The following is a 25,894-nucleotide window of genomic DNA, read 5'->3' on the forward strand; positions in this document are numbered from 1 at the left end:
ACAAAACATTAGAAATGTAGGGCCTCGTGCTCGAGCTGATACGTGCGACTCGAAACCCTTTTTGCCCCCATCTGATGCAATGTTGAGTGGAAGGAGGGCTGCAAGAGAAATAAGAGCTGCAAACTACTTAAACCGGCTGATTCCAGGTGGAGTTAGAAGCGGTTTTCTAGGAATGGCATCATTATCGTCATCATCTTCATCATAATCTCTCTCTCTGCATCAATATGTGACACTGTCAGCTCCTCTCTCTGTCTCTGTCTCTCTCTCTCCTCTCCTGTACTACAATTTAAATGGAGTGAACTTCAGCTTGTTATTGGTCTATTGAGAATAGGGCTGCTAACAACTAACAATTATTTTCATTATCGATTAACTGATTAATCGTTTAAAATGGCAAAATAATCAATAAATAATGGCAAATGCCCATCACAAGTTACCAGAGCCAAAAGTGATGTCTTATCGCTTACTTAGTCTGACCAGCAGCCACAAAAACCCCAAAGCATTCATTTTATAATGATATGAAACAGAGAAAAGCAGCAAATCTTAGCATTTGTGAAGCTGTGACCAGCAAATGTTTGGTGTTTTTATTTGATAAATGACGATTTATCAACGATTAATGGATTAGGAAAATTAAAATGGCTTAATTTTCTGTCAATCGATTAATCAACCAATCAATCATTTCAGCACTAACTGAGACTAATTTCACTCAGAGCTACATCCTATAATCCTCCAAAACATTTGATACTGATGGTGAAGTGAATGAGCACTGCCAAATGCCTGTCTGGCATCATACAAAGACCATGAATTTAGAGAGCAATGGAGAGTGAGAGCGAGAAAAGAGAAACAGAAACTCTAAAGCAGAGCCAATGCCACATATGCAGACCTAATGCTGCTTAAGACGAGAAACAATATGGTGGACTGTGACCTTCACACTCCAGACAGAGCCGCAGAATCTTCTATCAGAGGCTGAAAATTCTTCTTTTCAAGAAGAAGTAGCTTGCGTCATCTCCTCCCAGCTGAATTATATCAGCTCTCCTCTACACACCCCACCCCCTCTATCTCTCTCCTTTTATTTCATTTCTTTTCTCCCTCATATGATCATTCAGGCACTATGGCCCTGACCGTTGACCTCCTCACTATTGACTGCTTATAATTTTGGTAATGTGGGAGCTGAAGCTTATTCTACTGGTTGCACTCATTGTACGTCTCAATGAATAAGAGCATCAGCTAAATACCTAATATGTAGAACATACAAATGTAAATCATTATGGCTTTTCTTATATCTCTGCAATAAAGGATTACTTGAACTGTAGCCTGTTATTGTTCTTCACCAGTGGTGGAAAAAGTACTCAGATCCTGTACTTCAGTAAAAGTAGCAATACCATAATGGAAAAATACTTCATTAAAAGTAAAAGTCCTGCATTCAAAAGCATACTTGGTTACTTTCCAATGAGGTTCCAATGAGGATGCTATGCATGCTAACAAGTAACTCAGGACAAATGTAGAAACTTTGCCCATAATGTAATGTGTGTCTAGTGAAAAACAACAACAACAACAACAACAGAAAGCAGGCTGAAGTTCATACAATTACTGTATCTCTTTAGATGGACTGTGCTGACAGCTGAAGCCTCACCCGTGGCTTTGCTGCAGGCTGGCTGGGCCGGAGCGAGGCCTTGCCATTTCAGTCCTGAGCGCTGATGAGTGACTCAGCCTGTGTGCTGACATCATGGGACCCTCTCTCTCTCTCTCTCTCTCTCTCTCTCTCTCTCTCCCACCCCCACTGTCTGCTTTTTCCTTCCCTGCCACTTCTGATCTCTCATCCTCACTCTTCTCCGCTGTCAGCTGCCATCTCTCTCCCCAACCCTGACCTTCCTCCTCTTGCCCTCCGCCTCTCTCCTCCGTTCTCTCCCATCTGCCTTTACTGTAAAAAGCAAACTATCCATGGCAATAGGACCCATGTCACTAACACTTCAGATTCATTCATACATTCATTTATTGGGAGAACTGCCAAAAACAGACATAGAACAACAGCAGCGGCTATAACAACAAAACGCAAATAGTATTAAGGAAAATTACATGATCAAAATTGAAATTCCAATCTAATCCACTCTCCTTTTCTCTCTGTTTCCCATCATCCAAAGCGAGGATGATGCCGCTGTGCAAGTCTTCTTCTTCTTCCACCTGTTAAACCCCCAAAAAACGGCAACAATAACCTGGCGTGATTGACACTTTCCTGGCCACGCGCTTTACACTCGTCAGCTCCCGGTTAAAAAACCTCCAGAGAAGTTCAGCTGAGCTCACCGACTGAAACAGGCGCTCAGCAAATTCTGACACAAATAAGGTAAATATGAAAATATTCGTCTGTATCATGGGATGCAGAAATGGGGGGGTGGGTGGGAGGGGGACTGCGGGAGCGCGATAAGGTTATGAGCGACGCGGTTAGTCGTCTTCTTTTGAGGGGGGAGGAGGGGTTTCTGCAAACATGAGAGACTGGTGCTGTCAGGAGGGTGACGCTGCCACATGGAAACACACACACATACACACACACACAGGATCACATGAATTTTTACTTAAGGTGCTGCCGCATGCTCAGGCTCATCTTAATGCAAAATAACCTATAAGCACTGAGTCATGGTTTAAAACGGAGGCACAGAAGGCGCTGACGTAAAGCAACTGTGATTCTGAGCTCCACTTCCAGCTCCTGCCTATCTTCCTCTCTCGAGTTTCTTCTTATCTCTCCACAGGCCTCGGCATGGTTTTCATTTACAATCCGCCGCTAATGTATTTCTCCATTTCCCTTGCCGTCCGATTAAAAACCTTGCATCTCCAGAAAACACAGTTTTTCAGCGGTTAACGGTCTAATTAACGGTCAGGTTGAAATTCTCCACTGGGTTTCCGAATGGTTTCTCCTCTGTGCTCCGGGGGGGTTAGAGGTATGAACTTACTTCACAGCACATAAAGGGCAAGTGAGAAAAAAGAGCAGAATTGGACTTACAAAGGGAAACAGCGGTTGCATTGTTGCTGCTGTTTCAGCGGTATTGAAAGTGGTGGCAGATAATGCCATCCAGAGACCTGTGTGAGAGAAAACAGTGAGATTTCCCCCCTGAAGCTTTTTATCTCGCCCGCCACACTGTGACCCCCCGCCGGGCGCCGTCGGCTTTCAGCTGTAGAACAGAAAAAGACCCCGACTCTCATCTGAACAGGCAACACATACACACACACACACACACAACTTGCACGCAAACGCACATGCACGCGCTTCGTCCTCCCTCCCTCCCGCACGCGCTCGCTCTCAGCCGCGGCGGTCAGCGACAAGACAGAGTGTCTCTATTAGTATCAAAGCTGCTCTGTCCAGCCTAACAGATGGGTTTGCTACCTCCGAGGGGGGCGCTGCGACTTTACTCCGACTAGATCGCACTCTACTGTACTCCGCCTTCTCTAATTGGACAGCCGAACACAGGGAGCGGGCCAGTAAATCATGTCACTATCACGTATTTATAGATGAGGTCGTGTAACGCTGGCGCTGACGGCAGCTACATAACGTCTATATATGATCGCTGTTACCATGCCGGCTGCTGGCAGGATGCCAAAAAAGATGAGATGGACACAGAGCAGCGAGAGGAGAAAAGAGAGAGAGAGAGAGAGAGAGAGAGAGAGAGAGAGAGAGAGATAGAGGGAGAGAGAGAGAGAGGAAGCGACAATGACAGGCTGAGAATCTGTCGTGGCTGACGTCCCCAGACATATTGCTGTGAGTCCGGCTGTGACATGCTACGACCGACGCACTCGTGGAAATGAAAGATCTTCAGGGACGACAGCCGAAACACAAAATCACATAACCTCCAGCGTTGGCGGCGGCTCGAGTCCCCCCCCCCCCTCCCGCCCCCCACCCCCGCCGCGCATTCTTGATTTGGCCAGACAGCAGAGTTACAGCGTGGGGGGAGAAGCACTCTGGACAGTGTCTGTGACAGTAGCGGGGGCTCGCCGCAAGTAGGGGAAGACACATTCCCCGCGTTCCTGCGATTCTGCGCGGTCGGCTCCTTGGCGTCGATCTCCGGGCCAGACATTCCTCTGCGTACGGCTCCCCGGGTTGCTGAACTTCCTTTTTTCGAAACCCGAATCTAAACAGAAACTTCCAGGGATGTTGCAGACGGGCGACGTCAGAATCACAATCAGAGTCAGAGTGCATTATATGGCGTTATACACTACCAGTCAAAAGTTTGGACACACGCATTTTTCTTTATTTTTACTATTTTCCACATTTTAGAATAATAGTAAAGACATCAAAACTATGAAATAACACAAATGGAATTATGCAGCAACCAAAAAAGTGTTAAACAAATCAAAACTATCTACTACTACTATATTTTAGATTCTTTAAAGTAGCCGCCCTTTACTTTGATGGAAAGGCAAAGGCTTTGGAAAGAAATTCATACATAGGATCAACTTCACTATTTATATTTGTCTAAGAAACAAATTTCAAGCATTTAAGCAGAAGCCTTTAGATCAAAATGGCTTTAAGAGAATGAAAAACATAGTTCGTCCAATCAGGTGTGTCCACATTTTTGACTGGTAGTGCATGTACAAGAACTTAGACTTCACTTACACATAAATGGACAGAATCTGGGATGTGGTCCAATGTGTGTCAGCCGGTGGGGGGTCAGCTGGGGGGTCGTAGGGTTCAAATCCAAGTGGAAGTTTGATTTCATTCAATAAACGGCCATTAAAGCGCCTTTAATCTCCCCGGACAGAAATCAAGACAATCAACTTGAGATCGCACGACCGTCGAAATTCCATAAACCAACTAAGCGGCCCCTTGCAGACTTGAGGAAATGAATCCCCATAACAGGTATTTCCTCCTCGGCGAGGTGGGGCCAGGAGAATGAAGGACTCCGTAATGAAAAAATATGTAATTGCATTAGCTTTGACAGCTTAAAGGGTTTTATGAGCGCTGACGGCTGCAGTCCCCCGAAGGGAAATCACTAGAGAAGGTGTGTAGAGCTGCTTGGCAAACACCCAGAACCACCACCATGCAGGGGAGAGGCCTTGTGTGTGTGTGTGTGGGTTTGTCTACATGTGCATGCATTCATGTATATGCGTACATGTGAATACACTTTTACGCTATTCTTTGTTTAACATTTATTTAATCAGGCAGGTCAATTAAGGACAGATTTGCATTTATATTGAGGGCTTAACAAAAGGTGGTGGTGTGTGTAGTGCATCTTGGATGGTGTGTATGCATGTGTGTGTATGCATGGGCCCAGACACACACGTGGCTGGGACGGGGCGCTGGCTGCTCCTGTCACCACCATGCCGGGCAGAGAGGATAGGTGGCGTGTCCCTTTTTAGAAGCCCATAAAAGAGGCCCTGCGTGCTATAAAGCATGCATCAGCGCCCCTCTCTCTCTCTCTCTCTCTCTCTCTCTCTCTCTCTCGTCGGCTTTAAGAGGGGGACATCGGGGCACGCCGCCGTTAACCTGCGTTCTCAATCTCTCCGTCACGTGAAGCGAACGAGCTCCCGGGGAACTGGAGTTTGCAAAGTCAACCCATGGTCATGTTCTCCTGCTTTCAGCTCCTGTGGCAGAACTAGTAGCCCTAAATAACTTCTTCATCCTGGACTAATGCTCCTAGACCCGGGTTTGCTTGTAGTCCATGCAACAGATGGATTCATTTCTGAACTGATGAACACAGAATAGGGTGATATTACTCTATCTGCATCTGCATCAAACTGAAATTAAACTAAATGTCTTGGCATTTTGTATTCTGTGCCAAAAACAATGGCTGTATTTTCCAGAGAAAATAAGCTTTACAACTTTAAATCTCTGTGATCCTGCTGCTTACTTACTGTAATCTACTCCTTTTCTTAAATCATACAGGCAATACAAAAATGTCCAAATACATATGGCTTCAAAATATATTTAAAACTTATGTTGAAGCTGTCACATATGGTCAATGCATTAAGAAGAAAATATCTCCAAACCATGTTATTGCTATCATTTTCATGTGGATTAGAGACTGGGTCATTAAGCAGACTGTGTACATTGATGGATCTACTTTATGGGCGTTCTGACGTTTCCAAGTCCGCACTCCCCTGCCTCCCTCGACTATATGTCAATGTCATTGTGGCAGATAACGATGTATGTGCACGTCCGTGTGTGTGTGTGTGTGTACATGTGTTTGAGGAAACAGAGATTCATAGGAATGGAATGCAGTGAGAAGCATCTCTGTGTCCAAGGCAGCTGTGTGCGAGACGGAGGGAGATGGATGGGAACGGTCGGGGAGAGTGGAATTCTCCTCGTCCAGCCAAAATAACACAAAGACGCTTCACAAAGACAAATCCATTTCCACAGGCTTCCCGTCAACATGACCAGAGGGTTTGGCTCTCTCGCTCCCGAAAACACAGGCTTCCTATCAGGAGTTTCACACCACAATGATAGATTATGCTAAAACTAAGTCCTCCACATGTAACTCGCAACCTCACAATCCTGGAGCCATCGCTACTATTTTGCTTTTCTTTGTCCTTTGCTGATCTATGCACCTTCATCTGCGTATATCTGTAAAATGTTTTCTCTATTGACTGCACTTGTAATGCAATTGAAAGACTGAAAACTGATAAAAAGAATCTTAAAAAAATGACCTGCCATGGAGAGATCAATAGTCAACAATGACAATAGTTGCGGCTGTTGTTTCAACAAAATCCATCAATTCACCTGCCAACCCTCCTACAGTGTTTCCAGCTCTTCTCCCTAATTTTAGCCGTCTCTCTCCTAACTCTCATGATTTGGTACAGGCTGATTGACAGATTGGTCATTACTGAGCTGTCATTTTTCTCTTTGTCATGATAATGGATTGCATAAGCTCGAATGTGGAATGTGGAGCCTGGTGGAAGGATAATAAACGCTGCCTCAGTGACATGACAGCAAAAAAAAAAAAAACTCTTTGCTGTAATCGATGCAATTTCTAAGAGACAATACTCATCCAGGTATGATGGAAAAGCAGGTAGGCTGTATTAATATCTGAGTAACAACTGTCAGCGATGTCTGTTATGGCCCATTTCAATTTTTTTGTCATTTGAACAGTCTCCTATCTGATGTTTCATTAGCTGAAGCTGCCAAGCATAATCAAAAGCATACAAATTCTAACAGGGAACCTTTTTGCTGTTAACTTGACAGCTTAATATTGAGTTCCCATCAAAGGATGAATATGAGGCAGACTGGGAGCTTTCAGTTATGGGCCTCCATGTAAAAATCATCAGAACATTGTCACCAGTAAAAAACGGCACCAATAAAAAAACTATTTCCTCTCGCTGTCATAATAGTTTTCCCTGTATATCCAATAAAAACTTGAAATTCACTGTTCCGCATTTCAATGATACAAATGACTCCACCCTCAAAACTATTATGAAAGCTATGATTATTGTTCCCTGCGTACAGCTCGGAGATAGCCGACCACCGCGCTATTTTGGTGTTAGGGATGAATCAGAGGTCCCTGCTGTCCCCGGGCCCGGTGCAGACGTGCTGTTCGTCTCACACTGGTGTCATTAGTTCAAACTAAGTACCTTCCCATGGGCGACACACTGTTCCTGCCTGGCAGCCTCACAACAGGACGCAGCATTCATCACACACACACACACACACACACACACACACGCACGCGCATACACAAACACCGAAGCACATGTGCCAACCAGATAGACACAAAGAGGAGAATAGACACTGACATACCTCCAGCGTTTATGTGTGTGTGCATGTGTGTGTGCTTCTCTCTCTGTCTGTGTGTGTGTGTGTGTGTGTATGGGGGTCAAGGGATTCAGAACTTGGACACCGACTGACATTCCAGACTCCGTATAAATATTCCTGTTATCCTCCGCTGTCCTCTCCAGTGTCTCTGAACCACAAACCAAAGGGGTTTCCGGAAAGATCCCGGCACCTCCGATGTTTCCCTCAGACTGTTCAGCCCTTGTGTGATTAAAATCAGATGATTTCATCAAGACTAGATACATTTTTTTCTTTTTTTTTTCAAAATGCCCCAGAGACACGGAAATGTAATTTCCAAATCAACCCTCGTAGTAATGTTCATGGACTGCATGTGTCATCAATTTCCTCCAGCAGAACCCCCCCCCCCCACACACACACACTTCCCCTCGTATAAAGTGATCCGTGCCGCGAGTTGTTGCAGATTAATATCGGAAAGTGCTTACACATCAAACGTCACGGGCAAATGATTTGGCGCTATATGAAAGGCTGAAATGACAATGCTTGGAAGAAGGTGGGGGGGGGGGGGGGGAAACATCAACATGGCAAAATGAGTTTCCACTGTTGATTAATACGCAAATGCTCTTCAGGCAAAAACATGGTGTGGTGCATCGCTGCTCTCAGCCAACCATCTGGCTGAAATACATACATAGCAATGGGTTTCTATGCTACAACGCATCATGACAAACCATGTGCCACGCGTGATGATATCCATCCATCCATTCTTTCCACTTTAGGGATATAGCATAAGTGTTTCATTTTTAAGTGTTATGCAAATATAGATTGCATCCAAGATGTATTTGATATGACAATGAGAAACTTTATTTTACATGATGATGACATTCATGCTGGCAAAAATTCATTCAATTCAGATTCAAAAACACATCGCGAAAAGTAGGACAGAGTAAAAGAACGCTATGCCGTTGAGTTTCCAGTTCTGTTGGAGCTATTCTGCATGTATTTAATAATGCAAAGCACATCTGATAGCCTGTCTGTTTGAGAAAAGCGAGCATAGCGGATGCAGAAGAATAAAGTAAAAGATATTTACATCAGTGGTGATAACGAAATCAAGTATAGCACACGTTTTGAAAGTAGACACACACACACACACACAGAAAACCCATGCAGACACACGCGAATGCAGAGTAAGCAAACGCGTACGAGTACATGCATGGGAAATGTCACTGAGATCCAAAATATGTATTTATCAGCTGCTTAGTTGAAGTAACTCTCTGCTGGAGTGTCAGAAATGTCAGAGGCTCAGCGAGGCTTTGCTACGGTGTCAGCTCCTTGCAGCTTGATGCTAAAATACACACAGTTCAAGCCTTCAAGTGCCTGAGTGCCAGTTTTAAGCCTTGTAAAAGGCAAGAAAAGGAAATATGAACCGTTTTTTAGGAGAAGGAAAAGCAAGAGAGGAACGTTTTGTCATGAGGAGCCAGAATTGGTCTGTGAACACATTTTGTGACATTGTTCCCCCCAAGAGACTTCCTGTCCTACGGTTGACATGGGAAACAGACAAAATACGCATGGGAAAAAAACATCTAAGTAACATTTTCTATGGCCACCATATGTATAGTGCATTATAAGGGCACTCAAAAGGAATTATGTTGCACTCGTAATGCCTAATGACCATGCTTACTATATATGCTTTCTATATAGAGACACAATACTAGATCCACTATATCTGCACTCATAAAACATTGTAAATATAACTTATAATGAATAATAATGTACAAGCACTAGTTTTCTGTCAGAGGTTGCCCCATTGAGATTAAACGGTTGTTTGACAATCTCTGACAGATAACTAGTCATATACATTCATATGACACATAAGTTAAATCCATAATGTTTTATGAGTGCTGATATAATGCATCGGTTAGCATAATGCCTTCTTATTAAGGTCATAACTAGGGTTTGACATTGATATTGCTTTTGCAGGCAGATACTGATACAGATATTTTTAGACTAAAGTCTCAGATAACCTGCTTTTATTCAATATCTTAAAATTTGACCATTTTCATGCCAAAAAAAATCAAAGGATTCAGTATTTCCCCTGGTATTTTATTCTTGGCAGGGTGGAAAATCCCCTGAAACAACATTTAGACCATCATGGGACACTAAAACTCTGCATTACAAACCATGATAATGAAATTCTTTTAGGTTGGCAGCCCCCTAAGGCAACGAGACCCAACACAATTATTGGATGGAAGGAGGAACTCGGGGATAAATCAGGTCTTTAAATGAAGGATTAATTTATAATAAACACTATTGAACAAGGAAATAGTAAAATGTGCAAAGAAAATAAAATTTCACTGCAGGTTTTACAGACCAATGTCCAATATGAAAGGCTAATATCTACTCAATATATTAGCAAACTGATATATTGGTGTAACCCTAGTCATAAGGCATAACGAGCGTGTTATAATACCTCATGAGTGCCCTTTTCATGCACTATAGACAGTCATAGAGTTAACAAAATCAAGTTGTGCTGGACCCACAGAGGGAGCGACCTACAACAGTGAGTGTCACTCTGTCTCTCAGCATCACGCGGTCACTTTAGATGAGTTGCCTGAACCGAGGCTAACACGAGTCCAGCTACACCAGCGATCCCTGCTCCCCCTGCTCAAAAAAGTGAGGAGAAGCATCAATGGAATGGATAAATTTGTACCGCCGCTCTGCTCACAAATGCACACAAACCTCGGCGCTGAGCATCGTCGGTTCCATCCCTCCTCTCGCACGGCGTCGTATCACTGCTGACACCCGAGCTCTTAAAAGCTTTCCACTCCCTCTCTGCATAAATTGTGCATATGGATGATGCAGTGGCTGCGAGTGATTTGATAACAAGCCTTTTTTTTTTTTTTTTTTTTCATGACCCACTCAATTTTACGATGAGCTGGCGTGACATATTGCCACACCGCATGCATGATGCATTGACAGGACGTGCGTGTGTGCGTGTGCAAGTGCCTGCACTTGTCCACGCACACAAGCACGTCCTGTCACACATACATACATACGCACAGACACAGGTACACGCATACACACACATCCTGACGGACACACAGGCACAGAAGCGGCACACACAGGCACTCTAAAAGCCTTCTACTACATCCTTGATGGTTCCGTCAGCATGACTAAGTGTGCTCTACCTCACACTGTTCTCCACATAGAGCCATGATTCCCCCTGGCATCACACACTCAGCTCCCAATCACTCCACACATGTCAGGCCTAAAGCATCTGCTTAGACACACACGCACACCCACACGTGCCTGCACAGACACACACACACACACCTGTACATACTGCACGCAGGCACGCAGATTTGCAGGCAATCATACACCCTCCTACACACAAGCACACACATACACACACACACTGGAGGGATGTGAGTCTCCCTCTCACTAGCAATATGCTGCTGCAGTGCATGTGAGCTTGTGGGCGACTGAGGGCTGAGAGGAATGGTGTTACCTAAAACAAGACAGACTGGCCAGGGGCCAAAAGATGGAGGGAGGGGGAGAGAGAGAGAGAGAGATTGAGAGAGAGAGAGAGAGAGAGAGAGATTGAGAGAGAGAGAGAGAGAGAGAGAAACAGTGACAGAAAGCAGGTGGGAAGGATGATGTTTGTGTGATTGCATGCAAAACACAGAAAGCGAGAAAACTAGTGACAGTGAGAGGGAAAGAAGGGGAGCGAGTGGGAATTTGTGCATGAGAGAGAGAGAGAAGAGAGAGAGAGAGAGAGAGAGAGAGAGAGAGAGAGAGAGAGAGAGAGAGAGAGCCTATCCAGTGTCACGGCAATAAGGTGATGCAGTGCCAATGGGAAGTTATTTTGTCTACAGTGGGATTCTCTGCATTAATAACGAAAGACTAAATGTTAGAAATAAAAGATTAAAGATTAAATGTGGAAATAAATGAGCAACATTGTAAACTATCACAAAGGGGGTAAATATTTTCTCACGGCACTGTATGTGATTTCTCTTATCACTACTACCCGCAAGCCAAAGGGTTAAAAACACATACACACTCAGAAAATGTATGAGAATATTATATGCTCCCCAGAAAGAAACCAGGCAGAATAATAGCCTATGAAATATCCTCATTAATGTTTAAGCTAATATATATATATATATTTTTGTAATGTATATTTTTATTTGCTTTTCTCAGAATAATTTACGTGTGACAAAAAAACAAATAGACAAAAAAAAACAAAACAGGGTTGATAGACACCTACCTCCCCAGACAAAACAGGATAATAGAATAGAATAATAGCCTATAAAATATCCTCATTAATGTTTATGCTAATAATTTTAATGTAAGCGTATAACTGGCCTAGCTACATGACAGGATTCAGAAGCCGTTATAATGCATGAGCAAGACGATAATTTTATGAATAGGTTCGTTGTTAATAGATGTAGGCAACAAATAATGTTACTGCAGAGACTCATTGCAACTGAGGAGCAATTTTTTCAGCGTTTCTATTACAATGATGTAGAGAAAATATCAAAGCTGTGTTGGATCTAAAGTTGTTTTTATGTTTTTATCGTATCAATTGTTTGTGTGGTTTTGCAATTTAAATGCTGTTGTCAAACTGAGAAATGAAAGTGGAACTGCTGTGGTACATTTACCTCATCCTGATGTCACATCATGACCTTGGAATAATAAGGTCCCATCTGACATTTTAGTCAAAAATAAGTTATTTATATAATGCAGCTCTAAAACATGTCTTAACATGTTGCTGAATATAGATAGGATAAGTAAGTGATTGAGACAGATTGAGACTTGATTTAGACAGAGGATGGTATCGTTCCTACATTGTTATATTTGACAGAAAACTGTCTGACCAAGAAACTAATGGTCAGTTCTCTGTTAGTTGTTGCAGTGGGTCTGATGTCAACCACTAAGCTGCATTCACATCGCTATTCTGTACATCCACTGCTGAAGAAATGAGCCTCTCTCTGGTTAGGTGTTGTTCAGCAAAGTCTTCATTATTACATCTATGGAGAACAGCATACAGAGATAGAACAAGTGAACTGAACCGCTCCTACTCATTGGAGGACGTGGAGAGTCGTCGCCACCAATGACAAGCGACACTTCAAGCTCCACCTCCACCCGGAGGTTTATTTTCCCGCCCTCCTAACTTATTTACTTCCAGAACTTATAGTAATAATTATGTAAAACTATTCAGCAATGTTACCGGGTTTGAATGTCAACGTAGGCTAACTGTTAGTAGTAGTAATAGCAGTAGTAGTAGTTATAGCAGTAGTAGCAGTAGTAGTAGTAGTAGCAGTAGCAGTAGTAGTAGTACTGCACCACACAACTCTACCTCGTTGTATTAACACGAAAGCTTAATAGACGCTGCCTGCTTGTAAACTATGAATAGATATAACGTATAGGCCCACTGTGCAGTAAAAGGATTCCAACTCCTTCAAATTAAAATATCTGTGCAATTAAAAACACGAGAGGCGGAAGACTTTGTGTGTGAGAGATAAGGGGCATCATGCTTGGTTGACTACTTGGCATTGCAGTTTCCCTCTCAAATTGCTGAATTAATATCAGTGTTAGGATATAGTGAGACTAGCATTATAGCACTGCATGTTTCTGTGTGTGTGTGTGTGTACACGCATCTGTATATACTGTATATCGTATATCTGTGTCCGTGTAAAAAAGAGTGAGAAAGAAAGCGTGTAACTGTGCTAGTGGATGTGTGTGAATGCATGTGAATGTGTGTCTAGAGATATAATTATGCATAAGCGTGCGTTTGCGTGTGCATGTGTGTGTGTGTGTGTGTGTGTGTGCTTGTGCACATGCACACGCTAGCCTCTGGCTTTAGCAAAGCAAATGGGTGTAAATACAGTGGGAGTGGAGTCAGCAGCACAAGCAGACATGATGCACACATCACACAGAAAAAGAGAGTTAGACAGTGCCTTAAGGAGCTTAGATGGAGGTTGGGGGGTGGGGGAGCGGGGGGCAGTGGAAGATATGAGAGGGTGGGGGGGGGGTGAAGGCTGCAGGGATGAAGAGAAAGAAGGAGGGCTGGAGGGATTGAGGGGAATGAAGAGAGAGAAGTGGGGATTCACACAGCAAGAGTCAGAAAGAGGGGGTTAGAGAGCAAAAGGACTGAGAGGGGGAGAGAGAGAGAGAGAGAGAGAAAGAAAGAGAGAGAGGGGGGGGGGGGGGGGGGCAGTGTTGTCATTATGGCTGTGACTAGCCTCTTCCAAAACAGGAATTAATCCAATAATCGCTTGGAAATGTTTTGCATATTTCTTCATTCTTCTCATGTACATAACACGCTATCATCTGGTTCGAGTATGTGTGAGACCTGTCAAGACCTTGGAGACATTCACACACACACGCATGCATGCACACACACACACACACATACTCAAATCGCACTGCTGCAGGGTTAGTGCACATGTGACGCCACCGAGTGCAGCGGATCCGGAGTTTTTAAGTTTATCTGCTGCTTACTTCAAGTGCCGCTCTCCGCTTGAGTGTCACAAATGTCAGCAGCTCTGCCAGGCTTTGCTGCCATGTCAGCTCATTAGCACTCGACGCTAAAGCACGCGCGGTTCAAACCTCCCAGTGCCTGAGAGCCATCAATTAACTGCCAGCGATGAAGTGACAGGAGAAAAGGGAGACGTCTTATCTTTGTGCTTCGGCCCATTTATCCCTCTGGGTCTCCTTTTTTTTCTGTCTTTGCCCCTTTCCTCCATCATCTACTCCTTTGTCATCTACTCTCCATCTCCCTCACTTGGACCTTTTTGAATCCAGACCTCTCTCTTCCACCGAACAAGGATCAAATGAGATACACATAAGGACAAACACTGGGATACAAACACATGGGTGCCAGTGACTAGACAGAATGTCTCATGGCTGAAAGGTCACATATTAAATCCCCGCCACAGTTAGTCTCCATCCCTGTCAAAGTGCACTCAAAAACACAAACGAACCCCTACAAGCCACTGCGGGGCGGTGACCGGCGCTGAACCATGTGGTCACCCATAGTGTTGCTGTAATGCTGTGTTACGCTGTTAATGCTGTCTTCATTTTGTCTACTCAGCCTCTGAAAGGGGGTGCTAGGTTGCCACAAAATGTACCTAATTACTTCCTGATGGGATTGCAATAGACACTTCCAAGACAGCAGGTGATATTCACAGTACAATGAACCTCGGACGGTAGTTTCAATACACACTTTGACTGTGTTTAAACAAACAAGAATCTTATACGTAGGGCCTTTATGCAGCAGTCTTTCAAGACAAAATTACCAAGGTCTGCCAATTACCAGACACAAATGTCCTTGCTACTGAGCAACGACTTCTGCTTAACAGCTGCCTGGGGAATTAACTCACTTCCCTGCGGTTTCAGCTGTGCCGCATTCTGTCATTTACCTCGTTGGCACTTGTTGGCATTCTGTCTCCTGAAATACCCACCTTCCTCGCCCAGGGGGAGGCTTACCTTCTCCCTAATGTGTGAGAAATCATTTAGCGTCAGTCCATCTCCGCAGCGTACACAACATAGCGGGGACGCAATGTGAGGAGTAATCGAGAGGTCAAAGATCAAACAGAGAGAGGCAGGGTTCAAACGGAGGCAACTGATTGGCATTGATCAGTGGCCTTCTATAGTAGTTGATGGTGGGGGCAACGCAAAAGACCAGTCAATAAGAGCATCAGTTACACAAGACTAAAACCTCAACTAAGAGAGTTTCAACTAATATTAGTCTGAGACACTCATGCTAAGAGAGAAAGAAAGAGTGCAGTGTAAGACACACTCCCCCCCTCCTTTGACCTACATCTCCCATGATTAGCTATGCACAAATAGGACTTTCTCCACTCCGCCTTTCCATGAGTGAGAAGAAGATTATAAGTTAGCAGCCGCTGCCACCGCCACTTGTGAGCCGAGCCGGGGCTCGGGCCGGGGCCGGTCCCCTCCCAGATTTGGGGTAGATTGGGGAGTTCAAAGTCAAGAAAGTTCAAAGCCTTGGCTGGGGAACGTTCAAAAGGGACCACAGCCAGCCATGAAGTGAAGAGGGAAGGAGGGGGAGACTTAGCCGCTTAAGCTCTCCCACAGCCTCTGTTGCGATCGGGGTGGCAGAAGAAGAGGGGGAAAATGTGTAAAAAGGGCAAGTGCTAGGGAAAATAAACTTGCTGAGGGTTAAGGCACTAAGAGGTGCTGAGCAGGTGGAATTTTGCTGGCATGCTGGTGCAACAATGAAAGGGAGAGCAGAGGTTTTTGGCGGCGCAAATCATCAACAATGCAGGCTGTAGGATTGCATTTTCCCCAGAATGGTATAGATGCTGCGATTTCATAGAAGAACATCAGCTCTGTTGTTGTGTTCACCCAATGAGCTGGATTTTTAGTTGCATACAGAATGCTGACGTCTCTCGAATTGTCGCTAGCATTTTCTTACACCCACATTTTTGTAGCGTACAGTGACAAAAAAGCCCAAATGTATTTCCATTAATATTCATTCCTACTTTTCTTCCGTGTGACAGAGAACAGCAACCAGAAAGCGTGCACATACACCATTCTCCTCTCTACAGATAAAGCCCTGGGACTGCCTGTGTAGTGCTTTCTCAGGTATCCACTTCCCTCCCGGTGCTGCACAATGCTATTCACTTGACACAATCACACCATGGCGGCATTGACATCCACGCACCCTGGGGACGGCAAGCATCAATGGAATTTCCTTGATGTCGGCGACCTTGGAACAAAGACTTATCAAGTGCAAAGGATCATGTCTTCCAATGGGAGATTTGCTTTGTTAGAAAGAAAGGTTATCTACGCAACGGTATGAAATGTAGAAGGCCTATGTACCTTTTACACAACGCAATGACAATGAAAACACAGAGCTATAACACAACTATAGGCTCTGGACCTGAGCCTGGATCCCCTCAGCACACATTCCTGTCCGGGCCACATGTTGATATCAGTGGCAATCAGTTTAATGCACGGAGAATTCTGTTCTTAACCCAGATACTCAAGTAACCGGGATTTGGGTCAATGCACGTAAACATTATAACTCAGAAAAATCCAGTTAAGCTCCTACTCCGATTATGAGAACCTGGTTAAGATGCCTGACTTTATCCCATATTAAAGTGGTGACTGTGGCATGGAAAAATCTTACCGCTTTCACTAAACTCAGACTCGCAAAGCATTTTGGTACATTTTGAAGAGCAGTACTTACTATTACTATTACTATTGGGATCATCTTTCTTTCCCCTGTATTAGAAGCAACCTACTTCTCAGTCAAAGAGGGAGAGGGGAGCCCCTTTTCCTAGTTTTTCGCTGAACCGTTCTATCTGTGGGTGGGACACCACAGGTGGACAGAACTATTCTATTAATTGGTTTATTCATGGCAAAAGGGATACTCAGTGGCAGGGTGTCAAAGGTTCATGTAAACAGCTTAACCCAAATAAGACATGAAAACGATTCCACCTCCAAAGTCTCACTCACTCTCATTTAATCAATCAGAAAATTATAGTCCAACTTGAACATTCACCACTGAATATATAATCCGCTAGTGTTCAGTCAGTTGGAATTGCTCTTTTAATGTGAAGACAATGGGAAAACAAAGCTCACAGAGGTACACAAATACACAAACAGACAGGCATACACATTCGGATACGCATACACACGCACATGCACAACATACTCTGCTGGTAAAAGTGTCAGCTTTCAAGCCCAGCTAATGTTAACAGGCAGCTTTAGGTCTTTAGTGTGTGAATTAGCTCCAGCTAGTGCCTCCCTCTGTTGTTTTTCGCCCTGATTCAGCAGTCCTTGTCTTTGGAGCCGGTCAGCATGGAATGCAGAGCCTCTGAAAGCTCAATGGCCATAGGGAATGCCAGCTCATCGACTATTATAATGACGGCCTCCCTCTATTGCTCTCTGTCTCTCTCTGCCCCCCTCCCCCCCCACCCCTTTTCTCTCTTTTTTCTGTCTCTCTCTCTCTCTCTCTCTCTGGGTTCTGTCTCTCAGTCTTTCTCTCCTCAGAGAGCTGAACAAAGGCTGGTGGGAGTGTGTATGATGGAATTGTGGTTCTGAAAGTTCATAGTCAACAGAAGTGCACAGAATAAATATGCCCAGTGTAGGGATGGATTAAAATGAAATTCTGCTGTTTGGCAAACTGCAAACAGAGACATCACAATAACTTTTGCAGGCTATGACTGGGAGGCTCTTTGAAAGACTCAAAATAACTTTGGTGCCCAATAGTGAATCCTTCTATTCTTTCTCAATCCAATCCAGTTCCAGGCTGTGACTTACCTTGCTTTTCTAACGCAGAAGACAAACCAAAAAACAAAACAAACAAAAAATAGGGGCAGTCCACAGAAAGTGTTGTTGATATAGCCTCATTGCATGCTTTGTGAACTGAAAAGGAAATAGTGGACTAACCTTGAGCTTGTCAAAGCGTTCGGTGAGCGAGGACACCTGGTGCTCTCGGTGGCGCCCCACTAGCTTGCAGAGGGCACAAATGAGCTGGTCATCCACCATGCAGTACATGTTGACCTTCTCGTTCTCGTGCTCCAGGCAGGTCAGGCCGCGGAGGTGAGTGTCTGGCACCGGCTCCACCAGGCGGTGGCTGGTGAAGGGCTTCTTGTTGGGGTGTGTCGCGCGCAGGCAGCGGTCGCAGTACGACACCTCGCACGTCACGCACGTCTTGACGGCCTCGCGCGGCGGGTCCTGCTCGCAGAACTGGCAGCTGATGCGCGGGTCCATGGCGGCGACGACGGCCGGGCTGTGGTTGGCGTTGGTGTGGTTGGCGTGCGGGTGGGAGTGGCTGGAAGTGGCTGGGCTGCCGCGGGCGCTGCTTCCGCTGGTGCCGCTGCCGCTGCCGCCGCCGATGGTTCCGGCGATTGTGGCGCTAATGGTGCCGCTGTAGGGCCGCTGCGGTTGCAGGCGCCGGCTCTCTGTGGGGGAGTTGGGGCCGCTGAGGGAGGCCTTTTGGAAGCGGTCAATGATGTTCTGCAACGTCACATTGCGCTTCAGGCCCTCCAGGCCGCGGTGGTTCAGCGTGATGACGTAACGACAGGTGGGGCACTGGAAGGCCGAGATAGACTCGAGGGGCTTGCTGGTGGAGCAGTGGGACACCAGGATGCGGTGGGCGCAGTTAAAACACAGGCTGTGGGCGCAGGGCAAGAGCAGGGGATCTTCGAACAACTCCAGGCAGATCGGGCAGGTCAGCTCAGACTCCAGTGTTTCCATCTTCAGTTGAACCGATCTAGAGGTGACATCAAATCCCACAGAAGCTGGCCAGTCACCTGCAGGGAGGAGGAGAGAGAAAGACAAGGGATTGGTATGAGTCATTTTACAGCTAGTCATTAAATGAGTCATTAATTAGGGACTTAAACAAGATTTACTGTAGTTTGGTTCAGAAAGTGCTCTTTTGCAGAAAGAGAGAGTACAGAACTCATCGATTCACCCATTCACTCACTCATTTCCTATGTTTATGATGGGAGATACTGGCTTTCGGGTGAGACGGACCGGCCTGTGCAGATCCAGCAGAGACACTGTCAATCTATTCACACCCACAGACGCACACACATCCCCCTAGTAGCCCTAGGCCTCTCTCAGCTCGCACGGCTTGTCACCGGGCCCCCATGTTGTCCGCCGACACAGCCTATAACACATCACTCCTCCCGCGGTACCCTTAAGTGGCACATGAAAAGAAGAGGAATGACTGAACGAGCAGGGAGGAGAAGGGATAAGAGGGTGGCTGAATGGTGGGGAAGGAGACAACGATCAAGGGGGGTGGCGGAGAGTGACAGAGAGAAAGAGATAGATGTGCGGCGGAGGAGACAGAGCGAGGAAGAGGAACTTGTGGAAAACTGGGAACCTCTGCATCTCTAACACGCCGACAGCCTCTTACCCTCCCCGTTTATTCAACTATTCACTTGTTCTCGCCGCATCCACCGTTCAGCCGAGCTTAATGTCTAATGTAACGTAAGAATCTAACATCCAAATTATACAGTTCATAATTCGGTACACCACGCTTGAAAGGCACATCACCATTGCCTCCTCCTTCCTCTTTTCATCGCTTTTCCTTTTCCTCCCCGCTGTCTTTGCCTGATTTCTACTGCTTTTCTCCCCCTCTCTGATTCTCTCCTCCTCTGTTCTTGCTACTGCTCCCCCCTTCCCCTTCTCCTCCACCACCCCTCTGCACCATCGCACAACTTCCATGGCACAGAACCTCTCCTCAGATGGGCTGATGGGTCTACGATCAGATTGTTTCTGAAGCCCTGAAACCCAATTACTAGCATAATTTCAATTAAAAGCATATTAAACTGCTTGACTCTCCTCATCAAAGGATAAGCACTCAACTTCAGGTAACTCCAACTTTTAAAGCACTGACCCAACAACAATTGAAAGTGGGACAGCGAAAACAGTGTCTGAGCCGGAACACGAAAATTGATTTCACATCCGCCTCCTCTCCTCTGCGGGCCCTCCCAGTCTCGGCACCTTGCAGCCTGCGTATCGAGCCGTCTCCCCCGGGTGGCCTTAAAACCACTGGCATGAGAAATCACCAATAAACCCCCCCTCCCCCCCACCACACCCCCTCTACAGCAGCATACAGCCCGGCTCACGGTGGCTCCTTTTTCCTTTTAAAGAAACAAAGCAGGCACCGTGAAACTACGGCATTAAACCGGATGACCTCAGATAGCTGACAGTGACAGTTTCATTAAGCGAGGACGTTCCTGAAAGACGGCCCTCCTCGTGCAGGAATTACTAATGACTGGGCTTTAGTGGTTATGACAAATCAAAGACTAGTTTTCACAGCTGGGACAGGACGGCCTTTTCGAACCTTAGTTCATTGTGTACATAGGTGCGACTATGTTTAGAGAGAATTCAAGGTCAAAGAATTCCCTCGCAGGCAGAAACAGTTCTGTAGCAATGGCAGCAAACACACAAACAGCATACAGGCCTAATTAAAATATACATAAATCTAAAAGTTAACTAACGACTATCACTTTAGCTCCCTCCAAGACTTACAAGTCAAGTTTCAAAGTGGGGAAGTGCTGAGCATGTACATTTAGCCCCCTATGGCACAGAGGACAATTATCTAGTTAAAAACAGGGCTCTGGTCAGGGCGACTGGTCAATGGATTTATGTGCTGAATTGCAGCCAAACCCATTCAGTGTACTGTATGAACCCAGAGCAAAACTGCTTTCCTGGACTTTGCCATTTTGATCCTGGGTGTAAGGAGCCAAAATGGGTCCTTATTAAGAAGAGTATCCAGTAACTGACCGTTTAGCTTCCCTTTTCCCCTTTGACTTCCTTGCTTAACACCTATTACTCCACATCAAGCACGTTCAAGCATGATCTGCCAAAAGTATTTCATTTTAGGTTCGACATCAAATGTCAAATATAAGCATAAATCTGGCAAAGGGTTTTGAAAGCCAGGGAGATGGTGTTCAACACATCCTCTCCACAACACCTTCAAATGTGATCAGTTGAGAATCCATACTGAGAATGTGTTGTGATATCAACTGTGGCCACAATCAGATAGGCCTGATTCCAACTAGATAACAAAATCCACAAGTTGTTGTCAAACCAAGGCATTGTCCCGCTTCTCCATTTAATTCCTCATATTAAGAAAGAAACAATAAGCCTAAACTTGTGCCATCACCAGCTCATTTGTGATAACTTCATTTTTCTGTGACAATGCCCTGTTGTGAACCTGCTAGTGTGCATTCAATCGCATTGTGAACTCGGCATGCCCTTACGCCACAACCCGTAATCAGGGCAGCCGGCTAAAGACCGGCTCAAGACAAAACAATATGTTAGAGCTCAAAAGCTCAAAGTCATCTGCAGTAACAAAGTCTCCTCCCCTCCGCTGCACCACTCGCCAGAACCGTGCCTCCACATCGAGCTGTGTTCAAAGCAAACATCAGTCGAGCAGCAGCTAACTGCATGGGAAAGGCACCCGGCTGTAGAAGGCGGTTATACGCATGCAGCAGCTTCGCTACCAAATTCATTATCCGGAAAAGAAATAAATAACGGCCCGCAGCCAATCATGCAGATATTATGCTGATAAGAGGCAATGGCCAGTGTGCTTGTGTGTGTGTGTGTGTGTGTGACTGTGAGTGTGAGGGTGTATCTGAATGCAGGTTTTACGAGACTCTGCATATGTGTTTGTGTGTGGGAAGGCAGTAATCGTGTGAGCGTTTCTCTCTGCCTGTGCGTACGTGTACACATGCACATAATGTCCTTCGCCAATATTCACCTTGGCTGCTATTTATCAGATGGTTTATGTGGTTGTTATCACGCAGCCTGGCGGTGTTGGGGATAAAGAGAGAGAGAGAGGGAGAGAGAGAGAGAGAGAGAGAGAGAGAGTTGAGCAGCAAGCTACCACTGAGGGAGCAGGCATGAGGTTCTGCTCCATCACACCAACAATGGGTCTAATTTATCTCCTCTGTATCAGATAGGGGATAACCAGGGGCAGAGGGACGGCGATAAAGAGAGAAGCAGGGTGTGTGTGTGTGTGTGTGTGTGTTGGGGGGGGTGGGGGTGGGGGGGGGGGTGGAGGGAGGCAGGAACAACCTTCATGACCTTAGAATGACAGAGAAGGTCGCCGGCCCCTCGGTGTGTAGAGAGCGAGGAGGCCAAAGGTAAAAAAAAAAATGACATCATTCTCCACGTAAATCTCTGTCCCTGTATCCGCGACCGCGAGCCTGTGCTTTGCTTTTCATTTGATGTGATGGTTCCCATCTGCGGCCATTTTGCGGCGGATATTTTGCTTTCCCATCTGATAAACATTCGGTTTAATTCATTCAGGAAGACAAGCTGATGGGGGAGAGAGCAACACATGTTCTTTTATACTTTATAACGTCATAAAATTTTTACTCTGTTGATGTTTTAGTATGGGGAGGATACACAGTAGTGGTATCTGGAGCTGAAACCACATCTCTCCCCTCTGCTATAAAACATTTAATCTGCAGAATTAGAGCAAGAGATGGTTTAATGATCATTTTCAGTTTCAAATTTGAGAATCAGTATTTTCAAGTTCTGTGTCACTGAGTGCAGCTATAGGGCTGAGCAACAGCTACTCAGCACCGTATGACTGCTGTTTCAGTCAGGCATGTCAGCAACAGGCAACAAGGCACATATTCATGCTTCTCAGAATAAGAGCAGTGATTCAAGATCACCAGGTCAGGTCATATGATCATATGAATTTCACCCTGTGGAAATAGGGGAAAGTGCTTCCAGATGAGGACTAGTCTCATTGAGATATACAATGCTTTTTTCCTCACAGTGCTGTGGTCACCAAGAGGTAAATTCAGGTCTATCAGTCAGAGGTGAGATGCTTTATTGAGCAGTATCTAATAAATACAATGAAGTAGAAAATGTATTATTGTGAAGATTTAACTTACAAGTGAATCACCTTAGCTGCACATTTTCACATAAATCCCACAATTCCCTTCTTATTTACAAAAAAAAAATGTCATCACAACAAATGTGACATGGGACTGTACAGAATCTGTTCTCAACAAACATCTGGCCAAGAAAGCAGTATTGTAACAACCGTAAGTCTAATGGTTGCAGACAAAAAACATTCAACTATGTACATAGATACAGAAGCAGAATCCAAACTCTCAATTACTGAGTGCATCACATTGACAGAGATGAGTGCATGACCCTCGAGGCCTGGATTTCAACGGTCCAATTCAAGTGTTGACTGAGTCAGCAGTCAGACTTCATTCCTTAGGACAGAGCTCAGCAGCGCTGGTTATGCTGATGTTAATGTGGCTGTGTTTAACGGAGCATAGTGTTATAATTAACACCGAGCTTTAACACACCATCAACAGGCCCATTAAGCTTCTGCTATGTCACTCTGGGGAAACAATGCTGGCTATGATGGCAGCCACTTAGGGACCAAATCTCTAGCCTCATGAAAAAGGCATTCTGCAGACAGGCTGGCAAACACAGATAGACACACACACACACACACGCACACACAAGCATACACGTACACACACAAGTGCACAAACACGCACACACACAACAAAGCACAAGCATGCATTTACAAGCAAAACTCTCTCTGTCTCGTTGTTTCTCTTCATCTGCAATTCTTGTTAAGGTGAAGTGTCCCATCTGGAAGGAGAACAGCTTGAGCTGGTGCTTGAGAAAACACACGCGCGCCCGCACGCACGCACACACACACTCGCAGACATCACATGCACACACACAGTCTCAGAGAGACACACACAAACACACGCAGACACACAGACTCAGAGCTCTGAGGGGCTCACTCTGATCTATTGTTGTGCTGATTACCGTACCGAGACTTTTTTGATCTCACTCAGATTTTTGAGTGAAATACAGATGAAAAAAAATAGGGACATCAGTGATGATTCATTAGTCTGTCTGAAGAGACATGGTCGGTACACACATACAACCACACACACACACACACACACACACACACAGGATCCTAAGCTGCTTATGCTTTATACTTTTGCTTTCTGACACATCCTTAAAACCATGCGCAAACACACATACATAAACAGGAAGCCACTTCAGCCCTGTTGCTCTTTTCAAACAGCAGGGCGGGGATGTGGACTGTCAGCTAACCAACTCAGACAGCTGTCAGGTACAGGTATTGTTATGACATAAGACGCAGCTTTGACGAATAACGGCTGGGACAGTAATGAATTCCACTCCAAGCATGTGAAACACGGGCGACGCCCCAAAAGTAGAAAATACGGATGTTATGGTTTCTGTTCTTCTGTTTATGTCTCTCACAAAAAAACAACATACACTTCTTTATTTGAAAAGAATAGCCGAAGTCTCTTGAGTGTGTGTTCACTTCGCATACACACACACGCACATTTATAAGACCGTAGGTGTGGTATTGTGTTCTTATACATACATATACAAGAACAAGATCCACATCATTTCATGTTTGAAGGCAATAGCCCTTTACTCACATGCCACACCCATTTACAAATCACACACACCATAAAGTCATTAACCCCTTACCAACAACACCACTGTGTGTCTACAGTCATACAGTGTGTATAGCCTACATAACATACAGGTGACATATTTGTGAGATTTGTGCGTCTGTGTGCACCCTGCATCTGTGTGTGTGTGTGTGTGTGCATTTGTGTCCACAGTTATTTTTTGCCTCCATAACATCAGCTTCGGCAAATAAAGGCCAAGACGGTAATAAATTCCACTCCGAGTATGTGAAACGTGACCTCAGGGAATGCCCCGAAATAGAAAATATTGATGTCACGGTTTCCCTCTTTGCATCTGCGTCTTGCAAAAACCGAAACCAAAACAACAGTTTCTTTATTTAAAAGCAGTAACAATCCCTTGAGTGCATGGTTTGTGTGTGTGTGTGTTCACTTCACTGCGTCAGAGAGAGAGCGGCGTTTGTGGAACAATGACGATTAGCCTTGTCTAAACAATGGGGACAATCCGCTTGTAAAAAGCAGTCGCTCCTCCTTGAATTGTAGTTGCACAATTGCAGGTGAAACGGGCGCTCACAGGACACTTGATGACGCTGGGGCGGAGGGGCGGCGGTCACAGTAGATGACCACACCTAGACTTGTGAACCAATGACACGAATCCGTTCCCACTGGGGGTAGGATCAACATTTCCAGCACTTCTCTCTTACATGATCATACATCTTACATGGCTCTGACCCTTGCACTCTGTCGGTTATTTGCAATGTTGGTGATTTAGGAATTTAAATCGCCAACAAGTTGCTGAATAAGAGTGTCTGCTAAATGGCTAAAATGTAAATGTTATTGCAAATGTGAAAATGCACATTTTCATTCATACATTTCCACTTAATATGTCAGAGTGTTGGAACTGTCGGATTATGTTTATATAATCCCCCTTTTGCTGTATTCTTATTTATGTCCTATTCTTCTTTGATGTATCCTATTACTTCGTTCTGCTGCAACGGCTGAATTTCTGGATTACTGGAGGCTTCAAGATATTCCAGACCACAGAACAATATACATCTAATGCAGCAGTTCCTTAGTGAACATAATGTCAGTGCACAACCAGGGATAAACTCGCAAAAGAGAGACAGCTGGACTGAGAGTAACTAGCCTAAGTAAGTCCCTTCAACTGGCTAAACTATGCTAACCTTTTTTTTCTTTCTGTGAGATAATGTTTGTGTCACAATAATTCTTAGCTACTTAA

The 25,894-nt window shown here is 45.0% G+C and overlaps 1 protein-coding gene across 1 annotated transcript in view; it reads right to left on the reverse strand.

Moving 5' to 3' along the window:
• Nucleotides 1–25,894, reverse strand: part of mid2 (midline 2) — a 100,047-nt gene that overhangs the window by 54,681 nt on the left and 19,472 nt on the right. Inside the window, exon 2 of the mRNA XM_071917063.2 lies at nt 18,131–18,996. Coding sequence (XP_071773164.1) covers nt 18,131–18,940 — 810 coding nt within the window. The 5' untranslated portion in view covers nt 18,941–18,996. The remainder of the gene's footprint in view (nt 1–18,130; nt 18,997–25,894) is intronic.

This window comes from Centroberyx gerrardi, chromosome 16 (genome assembly GCF_048128805.1).
Source record: "Centroberyx gerrardi isolate f3 chromosome 16, fCenGer3.hap1.cur.20231027, whole genome shotgun sequence".
NCBI lineage: Eukaryota > Metazoa > Chordata > Actinopteri > Beryciformes > Berycidae > Centroberyx > Centroberyx gerrardi.